The sequence below is a fragment of the Pygocentrus nattereri genome, chromosome 14 (genome assembly GCF_015220715.1).
Source record: "Pygocentrus nattereri isolate fPygNat1 chromosome 14, fPygNat1.pri, whole genome shotgun sequence".
Lineage (NCBI taxonomy): Eukaryota > Metazoa > Chordata > Actinopteri > Characiformes > Serrasalmidae > Pygocentrus > Pygocentrus nattereri.
In genome coordinates this window covers 7,626,249-7,647,186 of record NC_051224.1, presented here as the reverse complement: position 1 = coordinate 7,647,186, position 20,938 = coordinate 7,626,249, and the positions used below count along the sequence as shown (strand labels likewise).

The 20,938-nt window shown below is 38.2% G+C and overlaps 1 protein-coding gene across 2 annotated transcripts in view; it reads left to right on the top strand.

The window, feature by feature from the left end:
* The window catches only part of grin2ca (glutamate receptor, ionotropic, N-methyl D-aspartate 2Ca), a 105,862-nt gene extending 88,829 nt beyond the window's left edge, over positions 1-17,033 (top strand). Inside the window, exons 8-12 of one of the 2 annotated variants that reach the window (XM_037544807.1) lie at positions 3,868-4,097; positions 9,568-9,728; positions 10,032-10,219; positions 10,581-10,813; positions 14,730-17,033. In XM_037544807.1, coding sequence (XP_037400704.1) covers positions 3,868-4,097; positions 9,568-9,728; positions 10,032-10,219; positions 10,581-10,813; positions 14,730-16,364 — 2,447 coding nt within the window. In that variant the 3' untranslated portion in view covers positions 16,365-17,033. The remainder of the gene's footprint in view (positions 1-3,867; positions 4,098-9,567; positions 9,729-10,031; positions 10,220-10,580; positions 10,814-14,729) is intronic. The other variant, XM_017705897.2, reaches the window with a different exon arrangement.
* Positions 17,034-20,938: the final 3,905 nt, after the last annotated feature.

Sequence of the window (20,938 nt, the reverse complement as noted above, 5' to 3'; positions counted from 1 at the left end):
TAACAACATATAAAGCCAGACATACGTGAGCGCCGCATAAATGTGTCCTGATCTACTACAATCCCAAATAAAGAGTAACTGTGTGTAATGTGGTAGACTGAACACGGAGTTAGTTGGCATTTTCAGAGTGATTTACAAAAAATAATTGCGTAGATCATGACATGCAAAAAGGTAAGAAAAACTATATTTAACTGAGATGTTTGTATGTGCTGACTCTTCATTCTTTATTATTCCACTCTTCAATTATTTATTTTTCAGGCAAATTCATTTAAATGGATTTACACTTGGTAGTCAAATGCATCCCTGATTGGTCAGACACGACTGTAATCCTTCTAAAAATGCATCTCAAACCATTTCCTTAAGTGGTTTGAGCAATCCGATTTAAATCCGTTTTAAATGTGTCTTGGTTGCGTTTATACTAGCATTTTTGTGGAGAATCTCTATCCTGATATCATCCTGACACTGCATGAAACAACCGGGTATAAATGGGGTCAAAGGAAAGTGTGAGAAAAACAGAAGTTTGCAAAACTCAGAGTTCAAAACAACTGAGCAAGACCCGGTAGATCATGAAAACTGTCACCATCAGATTAACAGTATTTAAAGCTTTCATCTTTGACCATGTTCACATTACCAGGCTACCAGAAGCATCAAATCCATTTTTCCCATGTAACACATCTGATTTTTTTTTCCCCAGAGCTGGGTGGATATATAAATCCTATTATAAATCTTTTCGAATCAGATCTTTGCCACTTTCATATGTGGTCCTAGACTAGATACATGCAGTATCTTGCAAAAGTATTCACCCACATTGGTGTTTTTCCTGTTTACAACCTTTAATTAAAATCATGTTTGCACCATTTCATTTACACAACGTCTACCACTTTGAAGGTGCAAAATATTTTCGTTTGTGACACACAATAATTAGGACAAAAAAAAAATAAAACAACAACAAAAAAAACAGAACTCTTCAGTGTGCTTAAGTAACCAGGTTGTAGTGGTGCGATATTCTTTCCATTTTGGTATAGTGGATTTAATGGTGCTCTATGGGATGTTCAAAACTTTGGGATATTTTTCTTTTACCCAACCCTGATCTATACTTCTCCACAACTTGGTTTCTGACCTGTGTGGAGAGCTCTTTGGTCTTCATGTTACTTGCTTATTGGTGCTGCAGACTCAGGGGCCTTTCAGAACAGGTGCAGTTATCTAACATGTGACAGATCATGAGTCACTCTGCACACAGATTGATCTTATTCAACTAACTATGTGACTTCTGAAGGGTTGCAGAAGATCTTATTTAAGGGTTTCATGGAAAATGGGGTGAAAACGTGCAGATTTCATTCATTCATGGCATTTTTTTCATTCCAATTCAACAATTTGGACTATTTTATTAGGTCCACTACATAAAATTCAAATAAAATGTCATGCGACCTTAAAAAGAATGGTTAGATGTTTTAGATGTTTTATTCAATTCATGTTCTTTTTCCATGAGCCATCATTCATTGTTAACGTGGAAGCAGAACAAAGGAAAATAGCATAATGAAAAATAATTAAAAAGGCATAATAAAAAATTCACAAAAAGGGCTGGAAGGTAGTTTATGACATGAATGAACTCAGTTAGAATGAACTCTAGTTACAGTACAGATCTAGAACAAATACATCTTCTGTAGGACTAGAAGTGACATAAATAAACAGCAGGTCATTTATAACAACCACAAACATACACTATATTTCCAAAAGTTTTATTTTCGCTCATCTGGCTTCACATATATATGAATGTGACTGAGATCCCATTCTCATTAATCCATAGGGTTTAATATGATGTCGACCCACCCTTTGCAGCTATAAGCAAGCAGTGTATTTATATAGTGCTTTTTACAACAGGTGTTGTTACAAAGCAGCTTTACAGAACAATCAGTATTACAGAAAGAAAAAGAAAAGAGAAAACCCAGGTCCAAGCCCTGTGAGCCTACCTCTGGAGCAACCTCCGTCCTACCTCCGGAGCAACAGGAGGAGCACTGCCAGAGCCCTGCAAAATGACCTCCAGCAGGCCACAAATGTGCATGTGTCTGCACAAACGGTTAGAAACCGACTCCATGAGGATGGTATGAGGGCCCGACGTCCACAGATGGGGGTTGTGCTCACAGCCCAACACCGTGCAGGACGCTTGGCATTTGCCAGAGAACACCAGGATTGGCAAATTCGCCACTGGTGCCCTGTCTCTTCACAGATGAAAGCAGGTTCACACTGAGCACATGTGACAGACGTGACAGAGTCTGGAGACGCCGTGGAAACCGATCTGCTGCCTGCAACATCCTTCAGCATGACCGGTTTGACAGTGGGTCAGTAATGGTGTGGGGTGGCATTTCTTTGGAGGGCCGCACAGCCCTCCATGTGCTCGCCAGAGGTAGCCTGACTGCCATTAGGTACCGAGATGAGATCCTCAGACCCCTTGTGAGACCATATGCTGGTGCGGTTGGCCCTGGGTTCCTCCTAATGCAGGACAATGCTAGACCTCATGTGGCTGGAGTGTGTCAGCAGTTCCTGCAAGATGAAGTCAGACCTGAATCCGATTGAGCACATCTGGGACATCATGGCTCGCTCCATCCACCAACGCCACGTTGCACCACAGATTGTCCAGGAGTTGGCGGATGCTTTAGTCCAGGTCTGGGAGGAGATCCCTCAGGAGACCATCCGTCACCTCATCAGGAGCATGCCCAGGCGTTGTAGGGAGGTCATACAGGCACGTGGAGGCCACACACAATACTGAGCCTCATTTTGACTTGTTTTAGGGATATTACATCAAAGTTGGATCAGCCTGTCGTGTGTTTTTCCACTTTAATTTTGTTTGTGACTCCAAATCCAGGCCTCCATTAGTTATAAATTTGATTTCCATTGATGATTTTTGTGTGATTTTGTTGTCAGCACATTCAACTTTGTACAGAACAAAGTATTCAATGAGATTATTTCATTCATTCAGATCAGATGTGTTATTTGAGTGTTCCCTTTTTTTTGAGCAGTGTATATATTTAAATATTTTAGATATAAATATATAAACATATTATATTCAGCAGGAATTTTGCAGCAGCTTCTCTGGTTCTGATTGTGGTTTCACATCTGGATTTCATCTGAAAATACATCTTATATACACGTTTAATTCTCTCATGCTTACATCCCCATCAATACTGATACTGCGTTTAACTGCAGCACAACAAAAAATAAAAGCTCAGTAATGAAGAGATAGTGATGTTAATAAATGAAGTTCTGTTTTTTGCCACACATTCTCTAGAGGTGCAATTTGACTTCAGGCAAAAAAGTGGTGTGAAATAAAAACATGGACTATGAGCAACTACTACTCCCGCATCAAAGCATATTTTGCGCTGTCTCTTTTCATACACATACATCTGATGCTGAGAGCTGAAAGTGTTATTTAATTAGAAAACATTCTTTCATCTAGTGATTGTGGGTCTGTACCTCCATGTATACACAGTGTCTGCTGCCATTATTAAAGCAATTCCCCCCAACAACACCAAGACACTGATGCTCATTTAATCCTGTGGAAAAAGTAATCAGCTATAGTTTCATGCACAACATTTGAGCAAAAAGCATTTTCTTTGCACCTGTAAATATAGCAGGCATGTTTTTGTTAAACACATCTGTGTGTCCAGTTAAGGTCATTTTGAGATACTTTAAATACTGTTTTTAAACATGTGTCACACAGTGTGTTAAAACAGACAACACAAAGGTTGCGAGAGTGTATGAACTCTGTATGAACAATAAATTGCTTATACAGGATAGTAAAATATACCAAATGGAAGTACTCATGTTTAAGTGAAATGTATCTGAAAACAAGAATATTCTTCTTTTTAGATCCCGGGGGGCCAACCTTCACCATTGGGAAGTCAGTGTGGCTGCTGTGGGGTATTGTCTTCAACAATTCCGTCCCTATTGAGAACCCAAAGGGCACCACCAGCAAGATCATGGTACTGGTGTGGGCTTTCTTTGCTGTCATCTTCCTGGCCAGCTACACAGCTAACCTGGCTGCATTCATGATCCAGGAGCAATACATTGACACAGTTTCTGGGCTAAGCGACAAAAAGGTAAGTATAGCAAGGCTATGACTTAACAATTTCTGTATACATTCACTCCAGAATGTGGAGAAAGGCAGGGTGATTTATTAATATGATAATCAATTGTACATCAACAGACACAAGCTGTGAAATCATCCCATGATTGAAAATCAAATATTTATATGCTTATGCATAAATCACAAATGATATGCTGCAAGGGGGCATGGGATTTGGTAGCAAACAATTATAAAAGTATACAAAATTATTAAGTATTTTAAGTGATTCGGTTGCAATAATATCTAATTTTATAAAAACATGAAAACTTTCAAAGAGTCATGACTTGGAGATCTCAGATTGTGTGTCATTTTGTATTTGGCAACATACCCCAATACAGAAATCCAGGTCTAAGGGTGGTGGCTCACACTGCATCTTTCTGAAGGTCGTAAGAAATAAGGTGCATCACACCTTTTTTTTCGTTCTGGGGGTCTCACAGTTGCTAAGCAACAGCTAGCAATAGCTAATTGGCTAGCTAAAGCCAGACTTGCTTATTAATTATAGATAACATAACTAAAACTCAATGCCAACATCCCAGCTGTGCTAACAAGCTACTGTTTGGTGTATATAGACAAAAAAATACTACTATTAACAAGCAAATGTTGTTCGAAAAAATTAAGCTAAACTAAGAACCTGCTGTTTGTTTATGACGTGATTACGATCCGAAAAATCCTGCAATCAGTATGTAAAGGCCTGTCTCACCCTTTATCTGACTTCTTAACACAGAAAATGCTTATGATGTAGGTACTTCATTGCTTTGAGTATTTTTTTTTCTCCACTACTTTTTCCAACTTTGATTTCAACTCTCCACACAAATCAGGCCATGATAATGCTAACTCCTTCTAGCATCCCTATGAGATTCTAGCATATTGATAGTGCTTAGCTAATGGCAATTTGCATGAACATTTTTTTTCTGGCAGTTCTAGATTAAACACAGACATTTGAAGCTTCTACAAGACATTCTACATTTTACTTTAAGCTTGAGACAGGCACATTAGCATATGATTGATTAGGCTTCCAGTCACATTCACAGTCAGTACCAAATTTGGGACTTCCAGAAAGCTGAGAGTGAGGATTTTTCTCTCACAGAACTGGTCCCAACTATTGATTATCAAAACTCGACTGGTTGATTCTTCTGTAAAGATCCAGATAAAATAATGTAAAGTATTATATTATATTTTAAACTTATCGGTCATCGTGTTATCTAAACTTATGAGCATATTATTACTGAGTTTACTGTTTATTTTTTTGTAGTGGCATTAAAAATGGTAGCTAAGGGCTGTAAGTGTTTGTTAAATGATTAGTAAAGCCACAAATCCTTTAGATTAATTTTATCTACTGAAATTGTTTTATTCCACTGGCAAATAATTTTGCATATTTAAGACAATTATGCAATTGAAACAAGTAAATGGATATAGATATATTAGCATATACTCTACCTTGCAGAATCACAGTGACTTTCAGTAGAGAGGCTGGTATAGAGCTGCATTTCTAACAACCCACTGATTAGGCTGCCACTCGTATTCACAGTAACATATCTGGGACTTTCAAAAGGCCCAGAGTGATGTTCTTCCCACAATACGGTTCCACATATTGGAAATCAAAGTATGATTGGTCGATTCTTCTGTTGCTTTGTAATTATGCAAAACGTGTTAACTTAATTCCTAACCAATAGGAGATCTTGTTTCACTATATCTACCTAGACTCCACAGAGAAAAACAATTCTTGACTGGTCAATATTCTGCTTGGTGTTTCATGAAGTTAACATGTTTCCATCTAAAACTTGACAATGAAATAAGCAGTGCTGCAATACTTGCAGATTTTGAATACAAGTATGATTATATTGAATAATAATCACCTAAGAATTACAGACATGTATTTTAGTATGTATTTGTTTTTAGTTCCATGACATAATTAGGCCTTATCTGATGGAAGGCCTAGGTCACCCTGAGGGTTCCCCTCCAACTATTACACTATAATATAACAACAAGCTACTCAAATTATAACCTACTACCCCAAAAGCAACCAGAACACTTGACAGGTTGCCAAAATTATGTTAATTCAGTGCAGAGGAGTTAACAGCAATGTTAGATTACATGTAGCAATATTCATGTATTGACTCCATAATGACCTTGTAATTCAGAGGCTCCAGTGACATTTTCCGGAAAAAAATGTATGTACAGCAACACATATCAGCTTTGGAATGTCTTTGTCTGTGGCAGGATTTAACAGAGGTGATCTCTAAAAATAGCTTAGATGTCGAGTTCTGTTTTTGGGTATGATGCCAAAAAAATGTGTTTTTATAAGTGTAGAATTCAGGGCTGCACAATATGGACAAAATATCATATTGTGGTTTTATCGCTGCATCAGTGAAGCCTTGATGTGACATGCAAGTGCATTATTTTGAACAAAATTATTCAACATGGATCAAGTAAATCCAATTAGATCAATCAAAAACCAATATCTGCAATACTGATATTGCAGTATCAGTACTACAAAGGTTAACACAGTGACACTGATTAAAAGACTATATATTTTGCAACCATAACTGAGACCACCAGGCCAAACAAAAATCCTGACTTGCAGACGCTTTGCTTTTAGCATGTCAGGATTAAGAACTTTTCACAAAAGAAAAAGTTCAGCCTGTCCAGCCTTCACTGAGATTCCTGCAAACTCATTACAAATTCCCTCTGCATTCTCTATTGAATTGGATTCCCTTCAGCCACAGAGAGAGAATATCTGTCTATACTCAGTGAAATAACATTTGCCCGACAGAGGAGCGATTAGAGTTATTAAATGTGCGAAGGCTGGGATGTAAAAGAAAACACATATCCTTGGCAAGTTTAACTGCTCCAAATGATCTTCATTCACAATAAAATTAATTTAAATTAAAACACTGCCAATGCAACATTAAATTAAATCGATAGATTTTTCACAGTGCACACACATACTGTCCAGTTCTATAATAATACTGATAGCTGTAACAGTGCAGATGGGAATGTTCTCTGGACCAGTATGTAGCTGAATGTTTGATGACTCACAGAACAACAATAAAAGAAGCAGTTAAATGAGTTGAGTTTCTACTCCACACTGTACAAAGCTCTTTGGCATGACTGAAGTCATTCCCAAGAGTATACTGTCATCAATTCCAGCCACTAGAATTATTTGTGGTGTATTTAGGCCTGGGGGAAGCCTGGGGGCACAACATTAAAAATAAATGGCTCAGGGGCAACAAGTAGCCTGAAGGCAGATACAGTAATGAAAGATATTAATTTAATATTTCACACTACTTGGTTATGTGGTTCTCTATACGTGCAAGCAACTTCAGCACCTCAGCATTTTTATTATTCAACTTACTGCTTGTATTGTGGTGAGTACATTGTAAGCATTTGTCAACTAATTAGTAAGGTCACAAATCATTTTTATGTCATTCTTACAGCTCGATTAAATACCTAATATTTCTAATTTCAAGATTGATATAATATTGCCAGATCAACTAACTGTCTATAGATGATTTTTACTTTTTGAGTAATTGTATATACTGAAAGTGTCTTGAATTCAGAATTATAAGCCATGTTTTGCACACTGTGGAATTAGACCTCCGCAAAATGAGCACACTTGCCCAGAGCGGTGGGCAGCCCTATTCAGCAACTGGGGGTTAGGTGCCTTGCTCAAGGGCACTTCCATCATGGACTGTCAGCCGAGGGGATCAAACCAGCGACCTTCCAGTCACAGGGCTGGTTCCCTAACCTCCAGCCCATTCTACTGAAAAAATAATTAACTTATTTCAAGAAGTAATGCAGACATATTTGCTTTTATGTACGAAATAGTATTTGAACCTATATTTGAAAACAAATGTGTCTGAAAATACACTAAATACACCCTTATATTCCCCACTTGTTAGCCAATTACCAGTGCTATGATAATGCAGCTCTAACTTAGAAACAGACATGTCTTCCATTTCTTGTGTTTAATGCTTATAACTGACATGAATATGTACAGTCATATGCAAAAGACTGAGCATCCCTGGCCAAATGGCAAGGTCCTTGTGATTTTGTGGAAATAAGTACCAATCCTGGTCAATTACTTGCCTTACTGGCAAATGTTATGGCATATTTTATAGTATGTTCTCCCACATATGAAACTCAACAAGTAAATGGAAACTGCAGTAAATTTAGCAGAAAATGTCATGTTTAAGTTCCCTGTATAGGATGTGAACTTATTTTCTCACTCACTGCAATAAGAATATGCCAGGGAGCATATAATTTGACCAGGGACACCCAATCTTTTGCATTTCTCAAATCTAACAACAAAACATGTAGCTAAAATCCTGACCGGATCATTTCCTATAGGCATTTTGACATTTATGTGTCCAGCAAAAAGTTAATAATGAAATAAAAAGAATAATTTAATACTTGTAGAGTTTACATGTAATTACCACAATTTTTTAAAATAAAAAAAATACAAAACATGGAATTTTTAGTGTCCAGAAAGGGTTTCCCTCTGAATTGAGTGTTCCAGAGGCCCTCAAGTGAAATGAGTAATTTTTAGTGTCCAGAAAGGGTTTCCCTCTGAATTGAGTGTTCCAGAGGCCCTCAAGTGAAATGAGTAAAATCATCTAGTAAAATCATCTTAAATCTTAAAACATAGAACATTTTCAATGTTTTAAGATTTAGGATGATTTTACTAGCTGAGCAATCTTTTTAGAAAGTGCTTTGCAGTGTCCTCTACTCTGAAAATCAATGTTACTTATAACACAGCTCCTCCTGCTTCAAGTTATGAGGTACTATTTTTTTATGTATGAATTCTGTGGTGTTTTCATGAACATGGACAAAATTGGATATAAGCAAAAGAGAATAAATGAGCTGAAGCTCATTTTAAATGGAAGCAAAAAGAGGAGAAAGGAATATTAAATTGTCTTGGAACACTTGGCCTTGCAGCAGAGCTAATTTCTGTTCATTGTGGGGCCTAATCAGAGATTTGGATGTTGGAATTAACAAGGAGGAAAATTACTGAGAATGTAACCTTAGCTGACCAGTTAATTGACTGAATGGCACTCTGCGGCAGAGAGAGACTCAAGATATGATGACCAACTGTCTTCAGCCTGATTTGATCTATATTAGGTTTTTTTTTCTCCTCTCTGGCTGCTATAAGGATTAAGCCCAGTTAAATTCTCAAAACTAGTTGGCTTTAGCTTTGCAGTTCACATATGAAGACTGGAGATATGGAATCCTGAGAATCCTTGGATGAAAGAGCAAAGACAAAAAGTAAATTTAAAGTAAATCCACATAAAGAAATCCAGCTTAGAGTGAACATTCAATCCTTCTGTCGACCAAAGCCCCTGCACTTGGGGTTACTGTGGGTTTAAAATATACGTGCCTTTTAAAGTAAACCCTTGTTTGTTCCTTCAACGTGTTAATATTGTAATATGTCTTGTCTAACTCAGTTCCAGAAGCCACAGGAGCAGTATCCACCATTTAGGTTTGGTACAGTCCCTAATGGCAGCACAGAGCGAAATATAAGGAGCAACTACCCTGAGATGCACTCACACATGGTGAAATATAACCAGAAAGGTGTGGAGGACGCCCTTAACAGCCTCAAAACCGGGTACATTACATCTTAACACTCTGTGATTCCCGAACAGCCCATATAAAAAAATAACTGTGGTAATACAATAAATATGATTTAATAGTTCTGTGTAATTCTTCTGTGATAATTCATAATACTTTCATCTCCATATATTACCCTGTAATACGGTTTTACAATGATTTATATTAGGTGTACTATCCTGAAGTAAACTGTAGTAACTGTCTGAATTCATTACAATAATATGCCGGTATGCTATAGAAGTTCCTGTAGTATTACTATAGTACTTTTTCTTAAGGCATGATTCCCATTTCTTCTACACAGCAAGCTTGATGCCTTCATCTACGATGCAGCTGTGCTGAACTACATGGCTGGGAAAGACGAGGGCTGTAAGTTGGTGACCATCGGCAGCGGCAAGGTCTTTGCTACAACAGGCTATGGCATTGCCTTACAGAAGGGCTCACGCTGGAAACGCCCAATCGATCTTGCTCTTCTTCAGTTCCTCGCAGATGGTAAGCTCATACAATTCTCTAAAAAGTTTGCTTGGAACTTCACAGTCACTGAGTGTTGAACAGGGTGGCTCTTGCAATATTAGTCACTGCAGTGCCTGTAAATGATATCTAAACTTAAGACGCAGAACTAGGCTGACGACAAAGTCTTACATGTACATTACAAGACTGCTTCATTCTCTATCATTGATAGAGTTATCTATCAATGTAAGAGATGTGGAAGCCAAGACAATGTCATGGAAATAAAATCAATAAAAGAAGCCACTTGTAGTTTATTGACAACAATGTATTGATCATGTTTCCCTCTCCCTCGCTTTTCCAATCTGTGGAGCGTTTTACTGATAGAAATATACTTGTGTTCCAGGCGACACTGCAAAGCTGCAGACAGTGTGGCTAACAGGGATTTGCCGCAATGAGAAGAAAGAAGTGATGAGCTCCAAGCTGGACATTGACAACATGGCAGGAGTGTTCTACATGCTGCTAGTGGCCATGGGCCTTAGCCTGTTGGTCTTTGCTTGGGAGCACCTGCTCTACTGGAAGCTACGCCACTCTGTACGCAAGTCTGAACGCCTGGACTTCTTACTGGCCATCAGCAGAGTGAGCACTTGCTACTTTTCTATTTTGCAAAAGTTAAGAGGAAAAAGTTTATGCTTTGCCTAGTTTGAACTAATCCAAACCAATTCTTGAGACGTTATCATTTAAAATAATCATGAATTTAAACATTTTAAATCAATAAATAAAAGTCAATAAAAATCCATTAAAAAAATCGGTACAGCTTTAGAATAAGATTACCTTTATAAATTGTTTATGAATGGCTTAAAATAAGTTTATTAACAGTTATTTAGGTCATAAGCACTTTCAAAATCATTAATAAGCAGTTATAACACATGAATAAAAAGGTGAGCTGTTATAACTGATGATTTTGAATATGTGAAGAAGCTGATAGTTTAATTCTGACTGATGGAGAAGACAAAGGAAAACCAGATAGAACTAATAGACAAACGTCAGGTCACTGTTGCCCTTCAGACTGGTTGAAATTAGTTTATTAATGGTTATTAATTACATTATAAACACTTTAGGTCTCACTTAATTTGGATAGTCCACTATAGTCCCCTGTAGATTATCTACAGATGTGCAAATTGTTAACAAACTATCCATTGACAATCAGTTGATTCTAAGCAGTGGTGGGGTTAGGGCTAGTATTTGGACCAGGATTAGGACTAGGACCAGGGTGAGGGCTGAGTTTAAGTTTTAGGTTGAGGTTAAGGTTAGGGTTAGGTTTAGAGCAGGTTTAGAGTTAAAGAAAATGATGGCCAGTTTAGTAGATATTTAATGGAATGTAACTTGAAAGTAAATGAAGTATCTAAAGTGGACTCTCCAAATAAAGTGTTACCACATCTTATAATAATTATCAATAAGCAGTTATAACACAAATAAAAAGGGCTGTGTGAACCTACATTCATTTATACTGTTAAAGTTCAGATTTTGATGCTTATTCCTTAACCCATCAGTCAGCATTAAACTGATGGCTTCATCACGCATTCATATTCATCAGATATGAGCTCACTTTTTTTTATCAATGTTATAACTGTCTTATAAATGATTTATAGTATGTTTACGATCTAAGTAATAATCATTTAATAAACACATTTTAAATCATTAATAAGGGTAGTCTTATTCTAAAGTTCTACCAAAAAATCCATACTTCTTTTATATCTTACAACTGTAAAAACCGCTAAAACACAAAATGCTATGTTTATTATGTTCACTGTAAATTCTAGAGCTAGCACTGGGATGGCAGTGGTGCTGTTACAGCAATTCCCAGTTAGGGCTTTAACTCTCTATTGCACGATGCTGCCTCAGGGTACCAAACTCATTTTTCTGATGACACACGTTTCTACACTGGAACATTTCTGATTTTTTTCTGAAAAGCTTTTTTTAATCTTTTTTTCATCCTTCTAAAAATATGATTCCTATCATATCATATCCTATCATATTCCTTCCTGTGTGCAATTCATTTTTAAATATTTTTGTATTTTTGTTTATTTAGGAAATCTAACTTACTTCGCATTAGCACTAGGCAATATTAATGGGCAGAAGCCTATTTTAGTCAATTCGGTCATGTAGCAGTCAGCATACTGCAAGTTTTACTAATGTCATCAGTTTTATCAAGTCAATTCTGTTTTAAAACTGCTCGATTCTTTTTCATGCATTTTTTTATGCTTATTCAAGTTTTAACTGTTATTTGTGGTTTTAAATGAACATTTGGATTTCAAGAAATCTAAACAATACTTCACAATGTTTCAGCATGGTCACACAGCTTCAATGAAAGTAAACAAACAGAAATGCTCTCCGTTTGTACCATTTAAAACATCAGGGGGCGTATTACAGAAAATTCTTAAGTCAGATCTGTTTTGTTGTCATGGCAATTTCAGTTAAGACTGAAGTTAGGACAGAAGCCATTACAGAACAGTTCTTACACCTGTAATCTTATTTCCAGATAGAAGAAAACGGTATTACAGAAACATCAAAATATCTTAAACATTTTCTTAACTTACGGTAAACCCCAGAGCGTCTTAACCTGTTTTTATTGTTTGTTTTTATTGTTTAATGCAGTGACAGGCAGCACAGTTCACTGTAAGTAACATAATGATGGTACATTGATCGACAATGAAAATGGTGCTTTGACTTGAGTTTATTAAAGCATTTTAAAGACCTCAGATGCTGCAGACATGATTTCCATCGTCCCCTCTCATTACCTTCATGTGTTAATGTTGATGTAAACTCGTCAGATACAGTATTACAGAGATGGAAGCGAATAATGAGGAGACAGAGCTGAACTGGTTTCTGTTTATTGGGAGGAATAACGTGCACTCGGCTAAAGCGTCTGGGAAATTAAACGATCCTCTGGTAAACAGCACAAAGCGCCGACTCAACATTCTTAACTCTCAGTTTATCACACTTTAGTTTTATTTGATCTAGTTAACCTCAGTTATGGTAGCCGACGTTAGCTGTCTGGCTTACTAACTTGAGTATGTGTTTACTGGATTCAGCTGTGCGTGTAGGCTCGGTTGCTAGGTAGCAGACACGACAGTTGATTGTCGGCTTCATTCGAGTACGTTAAGATTTCTCAACTTGAGATAAGAAAAGACGCTGTAAGATAAGATTCTTAAATTAAGATATGTTTCTGTAATACTGTTTTATAATAATAATAATAGTAAATAATCTTTAATACGAATTTGTGAAAAATCTTATCTTGACCTGTCAGATCTTAAGTTAAGTCAGAAAAAGGAAATCTGTTTTGTTTTTTTTTCATAAGATGCGCTGTATCATTTCTTACCATTGTTCCACAATGTCTCAAGAAACCTCTGTGCACATCTTACAAAAATTACTTTGGATCTTTTTTATAAATTTTGAATAATTCATGCATGAAAAGTGAGTCAAACTTTTTTAAACACTGCTCTTAATCAATGTTCTGTGCATCTATTCACTCTTTGTAACTTTTTTGTACATAAAAGCCCATTCTTAATGTCCAAACACTCAGAGGATACATAAACTCAATACTGCACAAGAAAATAATAAAGGGGTTTTAACAAAAGTGTCACCAATCTTATCCATAAAAAGGCCACTGAGGCACATATTTTCATCTCAACCAAGCAGACGCACACTTAATTTAGCTAATCAATACTCTGATGACTGAGAGCAACTGAATGAAAATCTGCAGAAATGCCGGCCCTCAAAATAACTCAGTGTGCCACATTAAAACAATACATGACTGTGCAGTGCTTTACTCTTTATGTACAGTTAAACTGTAAAATTAGTCTGTCACAGTTTTCATAATTTGCTTTTATATGTTATATGATCTTGACACATTAGATATTGATGCTGAATAGTTAGAGGGACTTACAGTAACAGTTTTTATGGTCATAGTGCTAAAAAAAAGTCAAGGGCATGCTGGATTATGTTTGAGTACAATGAAGAAAACCCATCTTTTTTTAGGATTCTCAGCACAGTTGTGGTGTTCCATTTTTAAAAATGGAATACTAATAACCTCATTAGGAGAGTATCATCTGGACACAGTGGCAAAGATGATGTTAAAATAAGCAATGCAGTGTGAGATCGAATTTGAAAGTGGAATTTATCAGGTAGAATAATATAGTAGAAAATGGATATTACAAATGCATGGTCAGCTTCTTCTCCCATCATCCCATTTTAAATGTTGTTTTAATGCACACCAGCTACTGAACAAAGCAGTCCCAATAAACAGATCCAAGCACTTTTATAAGCACTTTCAATTCACCTCTGACGGTTCCCCAGGTAAATCTACACTTCATTCGTCGCAATGAGCAGAGAGAATGTTCATATGATCAAAGCGAATGAATCACTATAGCAGATATAACTTCATAAAGACATGAGGCAGAAATAATACATATTTTATGTACTATTTGAAAGGCATGGACGCTGTCCTAAATACTTGATATCAGGTTAATTTTTCCTTGTTGTTTCTCTGTAGGGAATCTACAGCTGCTTCAATGGTGTGGAGGATACAGACCGCAATGGAAGCATGCAGAGTCCAGATGTCACCACCAATTACACCCAGGCCAACATGCTAAAGATGCTTAAGACAGCAAAGGACATTGTATCCTCTGCCAGAGTGGAGAACTCCTTAGACAATGCTACTAAGACCATTGAGAATTTGAGCCGCCGAGGTCCAGATGCTACTAAACCTTGCCTTCCAACTCGCTTGATAAGCACAGATTCTAGTCATGGCCGTTTGCCCTACATCTCCAGTGTCACAGACAACCATGCACCATACCCTCACACTCCCACGTTCCCCTTGCATTATGGAGACAGCGGCACACAGCCTTTGCTTGAGAAGCCTCGGGTTGTGACGAGGCCTACCCCTCTACGCTACACTCTACCTGCCCGGACCAGTCACCATCATATATATGAACGGACACTTCCTATTTCTAGTTTAAGCAGTCCGCATATCGCTATGAGGGACCCACCACCCCCCACAGCACCAAAACCCCACCACAGCGGCAGGTTTTACATGGACAGCCAGGCCTGTCATCAAACCTCCCCCTTCCTTCCTTACCGTGAGTTCCACGTCCCTGACATCTATGTTGAACACCAGGAACCTTCTGGGAGCCGGAAACTGTATGCTGAAGGTCTAGGTCGCAAAAAGAGGTCCCACAGCTATGTGGCTCCATCCCCGGAAACTCGTCGCAGGAACGACTATGATGAACCAACATCCTGCCTGGCTGAACTTAGAGCCAATCACCTCCTGGATAACCATGCCCATACCACTCCTTGCATGGGAAGCCACTACCAGAGACCCAGTGGCAGCTGCAACTCCTGCATGAAACCATACCTGGATCCAGAAATGGATGATGTTCCTTTGCTGGGAAAAGAGAAGCTGAACCGTCGCGCTTCTTTTCTTAGGGCCACATGGGGTGGTGACAGGATCCGGCACCTAGATGAAAAACCTTCAACTTCTGCCTCCTCCTCCAGTCGCATCAACATGCCTGACTTGTTCCCTCGTGTAGTGGTAGCTAATCCCAAACCCTCAAAGATGTATTCTAGTGCTGGTAACAACCTCTGCTACAACATGGCAGTTGAGCCAGCCTATCTAGACCCAGCCCATATGGGCTCCTACCCGTACAAGCCTCAGAAGCTCAAGTACTCTCAGTCTACCCGCCTGCCTTCATACCGGGAGGCAATTCTGCAGAATGCAGCTGCTCTGCGACGATCTTCTTCCACAGTAGTGCACAGACATTACTCCACCTACCTGAACTCATATACTGACCTTCCAGTATATGTGGGTCCACTGGCGCAAGGACCTGCACACTTCTATGATCACTCCAAAGACATGTGCCACCTTTTCCCTTGCGTCAACCACTGCCCGGATGATGCAGCCCTGCTACCCCGGTTAAGTGGCAGGCCTGTAATGTACCAAAACACTGCTTTTGGAGGCTACGAGGGTGCTGGACGCTCACGCGATGAGCCACCATTGCAGCCACTGCACACTTTACCAGCTTCCTCCGGGAACAGGGACCGCAGGCAGGTTTTGGTGGCGCGAAGGGTGAATAGTCCCTATGTGCCAAAGCCCTGGGGCAGAGTGTCAAGCCTGGAGTCTGAGGTCTGAAGCCCTTCATATGGGTGTCTCGAGGCTCAGAGACTTGTCTCCCTATGAACTTAGAGGCAGAAATGCCTGGAACAGCCAAGCAGCCTTTGAATCTTGCAAAAATCTAAGCTGTGCTGAAGGTGGACTAGAAGTGATATTCTCAGTGCAATAATATTTAGGGCAGCAGGGATGGGAGCGAGGGCATGACCATGTGACTACTGCTGGGACATCAGTATACTTTAAATGCTAAAGAAGTAAACACAATATTGAATCATTCTTAATATATTAAAATTGAGCTTATCAATTATTTAAACAAGTTTTTAAATGTCATTACATGATTACAGTCATTCTCTACAGACAGACAGAGCACGTTGCAAGGCAGCTTTAGACTACAAGGTTTAAATTTATTTTCATGGAGCTTTTGTTTATGGCCAAACCACATTCCGCAATTTTGAAGTCAAAACTACAAAAGCACTGCAGAATTTTATAAAATCAACCACTCAAAAATGTCTTCCAATTTTTTTTTAAGCCCAGGGTTTTGAGAGGGATGTCTGTTTGAGGCTTTTTACTTGCACCAATGATGTAACATGATTTTAAGACTGCTGAACTTCCACTGATTCCGTCGTCTGTATTTCCACAATTATTTCGCTGTTTAATAAACAAATTGGTGGCTTCAAGAGCCTTTTGGAATGGGCTCAGATGAGTTTTCTGTTCAAAAATATTTTTAACACGTGTTTGTTTGCCCAGCTGTATGGCATACCTACAAAATTCATACAAAAATATATGCAATACCTCCGAAAATGTATGAGACCAGCATAAATCCGCAAATGTGGCAAAGTTTGAAAGCTCCTAGTTACATCGCCATTCAAAACCACAAAGCAAGAGAAATACTATCCTCCAAGACAATTGTGGTTAAAGCCCTTCACCTTGCCACCGTATTCCGTATTTTTTCAGTTTCTTCTTGAAATTTTATTTACTAAGTTAAACAAATGCCACAACATGAAGGTGATACGTGCATTTATGTGCTCTTTCTGTTGCAGCAGTAGGATTGATGGGGAGGTCTGTGATCTTTTTTTCCCTGAAGGATGATTCAATGCATGCAGATATAATATCACAGGGAGAGGGCAACCAGCACAGGATGATATCAACAGCCATCCATCAAATTCCAAGCACAGGCAGCAGAGAAGGCACAACCATTTATAAGTCAAGCAGTGGACTCAAACTTTGACATTCAGCATGGCTGTGATTGCTGTTTACATTATCTACAGCATCAAGGTTACTGCTACATACTGATGTAAAAGACATCAGGCTGTTACTGAGATAAGACCACCCAGTTTTTTTAAACTCACTGCATCCTTTTGTTGCTGATATTACCACTTTTGGTTCATAACTGCCAATTAGCTGCACAGAAATATACACAGGATTTTCAATAACAGATTTTGTGCGAGATATATCTAGGACTGAAACCAGTTGTTGAAATATGCTGCATCCATGAGAATGTTCCATCAAAGCTGTACATGAGAAACCATGCTGAACCACACAAAGTGAATCAAACCCAGACCAGTTCTGAAGGCCTTTATGGGGTGATGGATACACACATAAAGGTGCCATCATATCTCCAGGGCAGTATGTTGTGAACTAGACCCTGCCTTTCCTGAGAAATGGGTGAATCTGAAACGGGGCAACTATCTCTGGAAATGTGATTTCCAACAGAACAAAGACAGAGATTAATGCCTTTGGCACTTAATAAGTGTGAGAACTACTTCATAGTTAATCAATATCCCAAAAATGAACCTTAAAATAAAAAGGCTAACTTTGCCATGCAGCTCCTCAACCTACTTCATTCATTTCACACTTTAATTAACAGCATTTACTCCATCATTCTCTTTCTTCCCAAAGTGTTTAATTCTTGGGAAAGTTGAGGCACAAAGAAAAGCAGTACATACAAAATCCTGCCTCAATATTCCAAGTGAAATATCAGCTAAGATTCTATCTAACCTGAGGGAAATATTTTATGAATACAATTTCACTCTTGATTCCCTCTGCGGACCGCTTCATACATTATTATTCACACTCACCGAGAGGCAAAAAATGACTACATTTGCAGACTCTGCTGCACCTGGTGTTGTACTGTGGTTATGTATCTGTTAGGAAGAATAACCTAAGTCAACCAATATCCTGCCAGAGCGTCATTCAGTACATCCCAGAAAAAAGTGTATATATCACATATATCAAGTCTACAGCCTATGGTTACAATAGTAATTCATCTAATATGTATTTAACAGACAAGAACTGAGAAATATTTGAACAAGCAGCCACATGATGTGTGCTAATTCACAGGGAAGCACTTTGCGGTCAGTAAACTAAATACAGTCAAATGAACTGATTTTTCTTACAATGCATTTTCGTCGGTTGATATTCAAGTGAAATGCAATATTCACAGGTAGCTTGTATCTTCATTTTTGACTTTTGTTTAGCCCACTTTGTCAGTGGTTATGGTTCCTCCTGTCAATCATAAAAAACTTCAGTTCACTGTTATTCTGCTACAGAGTGTATAAAAACAGCTGGTAGGGATGAGAGAAACCTGTCAGAGCATAAAGGCTTAGAAACATATCTAAATTGCCATCTTTGCAGCACCATCAAAGATGTCAGGTTAAAACTGAAGCAGGCAAGAGGTCAGACCATCTGGTTTTATGACAGTATAGTTTTGCAGATCATACATCATTCATGCTCAAAAAAGACATACAGACATACATTTATAATACCTGACTGCAATCATTGAGAGGCAGAGAAAAAACTGCACAGTATATTTCCACAGTGACACAATTTTTGTACACCACAACAACAGATTTGAAGTGAAGCAGTCAAGATGTGACTAAAGTGTAGACTTTCAGCTTTATTTCAAACCATTTAACAAAAATATTAGAGTCATTTTTTACGTAGTTCATCAAGTTTCACAGGCTCAAAAGAAATTGAACAAACTAACACAATTATAAATACAAGTATTTCATTCTTGGAAGCAAATCCTTTGCAGTCAATGACTGCCTGAAGCCTGGAACCCATGAACATTACCAAATGCTGAGTTTCCTCCCTTGAAATGCTTTGCCAGCCCTATACTGCCCCTGCCTATAGATGCTACATGTTTGAGGGTCTTTCAGCCTTCAGTTTTGTTTTCAGTAAGTGAAAAGCATGCTCAGCTGGGTTCAACTGTTCATTTAAGAACATTCCATTTCTTGGCCTTCAAAAGCTCTTGGGTTGCTTTTGTGGTATGTTTTAGGTCATTATCCATCTATACTGTGAAGTACGGTCCTATCAATTTTGCAGCATTTGACTGAATCTGAGCAGAACGTATAACTCTGCACCCTTCAGAATTCCTCCTGCTACTTTATTAGCAGTCACATAACACTGCCTCCACCATGTTCAACAGATGATGTGGTATGCTTTGGATCATGAGCCCTTCCTTTATTTTTCTTCTCTTCCCACAATTTTAATGAATAGTTTAATCTGTTCAAAGAATCTTCTAGAATGTCCTTGATTAGATGTTATGAAGGGGTTTGCCTTCAGCATAATTCTACAATCATCCACTTTAGTGTTCTGCTGTGGTCTTCTAGGCCTTTTAGTGTTGCTGAGCTCATCAGTGCATTCCTTCTTTTTAAGAATGTACCAAATTGTTGATTTGATCACTCCTGAAGTGTAAAGGGCAAAGTTAAAGTATCTCTCTGACAGGTTTGTTTTCTTAGGACTACATATTGAGAGTTCCCATTAACAGCTACCAAATGCATATTTAACACTTGGAATTAACTCCAGGCCTTTTATCTCAAATCCAGTGTGGAGGTGTGCAGGGGTAAAATTATGTTGCGTCACTGTCCGAATACTTATGGACGTGACTGTATGCTTTACAGTTGATGTCTTCACTCCTCCCTATCTTAGCACCAACACAGGTTTAAAATCTGTGGGAAACACTGATTCACGTATTACCACCAACATTGTGCAAAAAAAGGTGCCACAGGTATAAAATAAGGCATAAAAAATGCCTTTAAACGCTGTATTTGAACAAGTCAAACTTAAACAATGCATTGACATTGTTAAAAAAACTGCCATTACCATAGTGATCCCTAGTAAACATAAATTAATACAATACAATAAAGGCATACTGGGGCAAAATCACATAAATTACTTTTGTGTGGTTTATAGTTAATATACAATGGTTGTTGTTTTCAAGCTCTCTGCAATTGTCTTAAATCTTTGTTTATGATACATGCAGTGTTAAATAAGCACTGATGATACCCATAATATACTCAAGAGCAGGTATAATTTATCATGACAGCAATAACACATCACTTTATTGCCTTCACCTACAATGACTTACCTCTTGTGCTTCATCTAAATCAGCATGAAAAACGTTTTCAATCTACCAAAAGAAATATTCCTTTGAAGTACAGTACTGTCTTGCAATGAAGCGCTGAGAAAACAAGCAAGCATTGACCATCTACTTTGCAGCAGTCCATGTGTGGAGCAAAGACATAGAGAATGGATTTAGATTTTGATGGAGCATGGAGGTTGTGCGCTTGAAGAGTACTCTTATCTCCATCAAC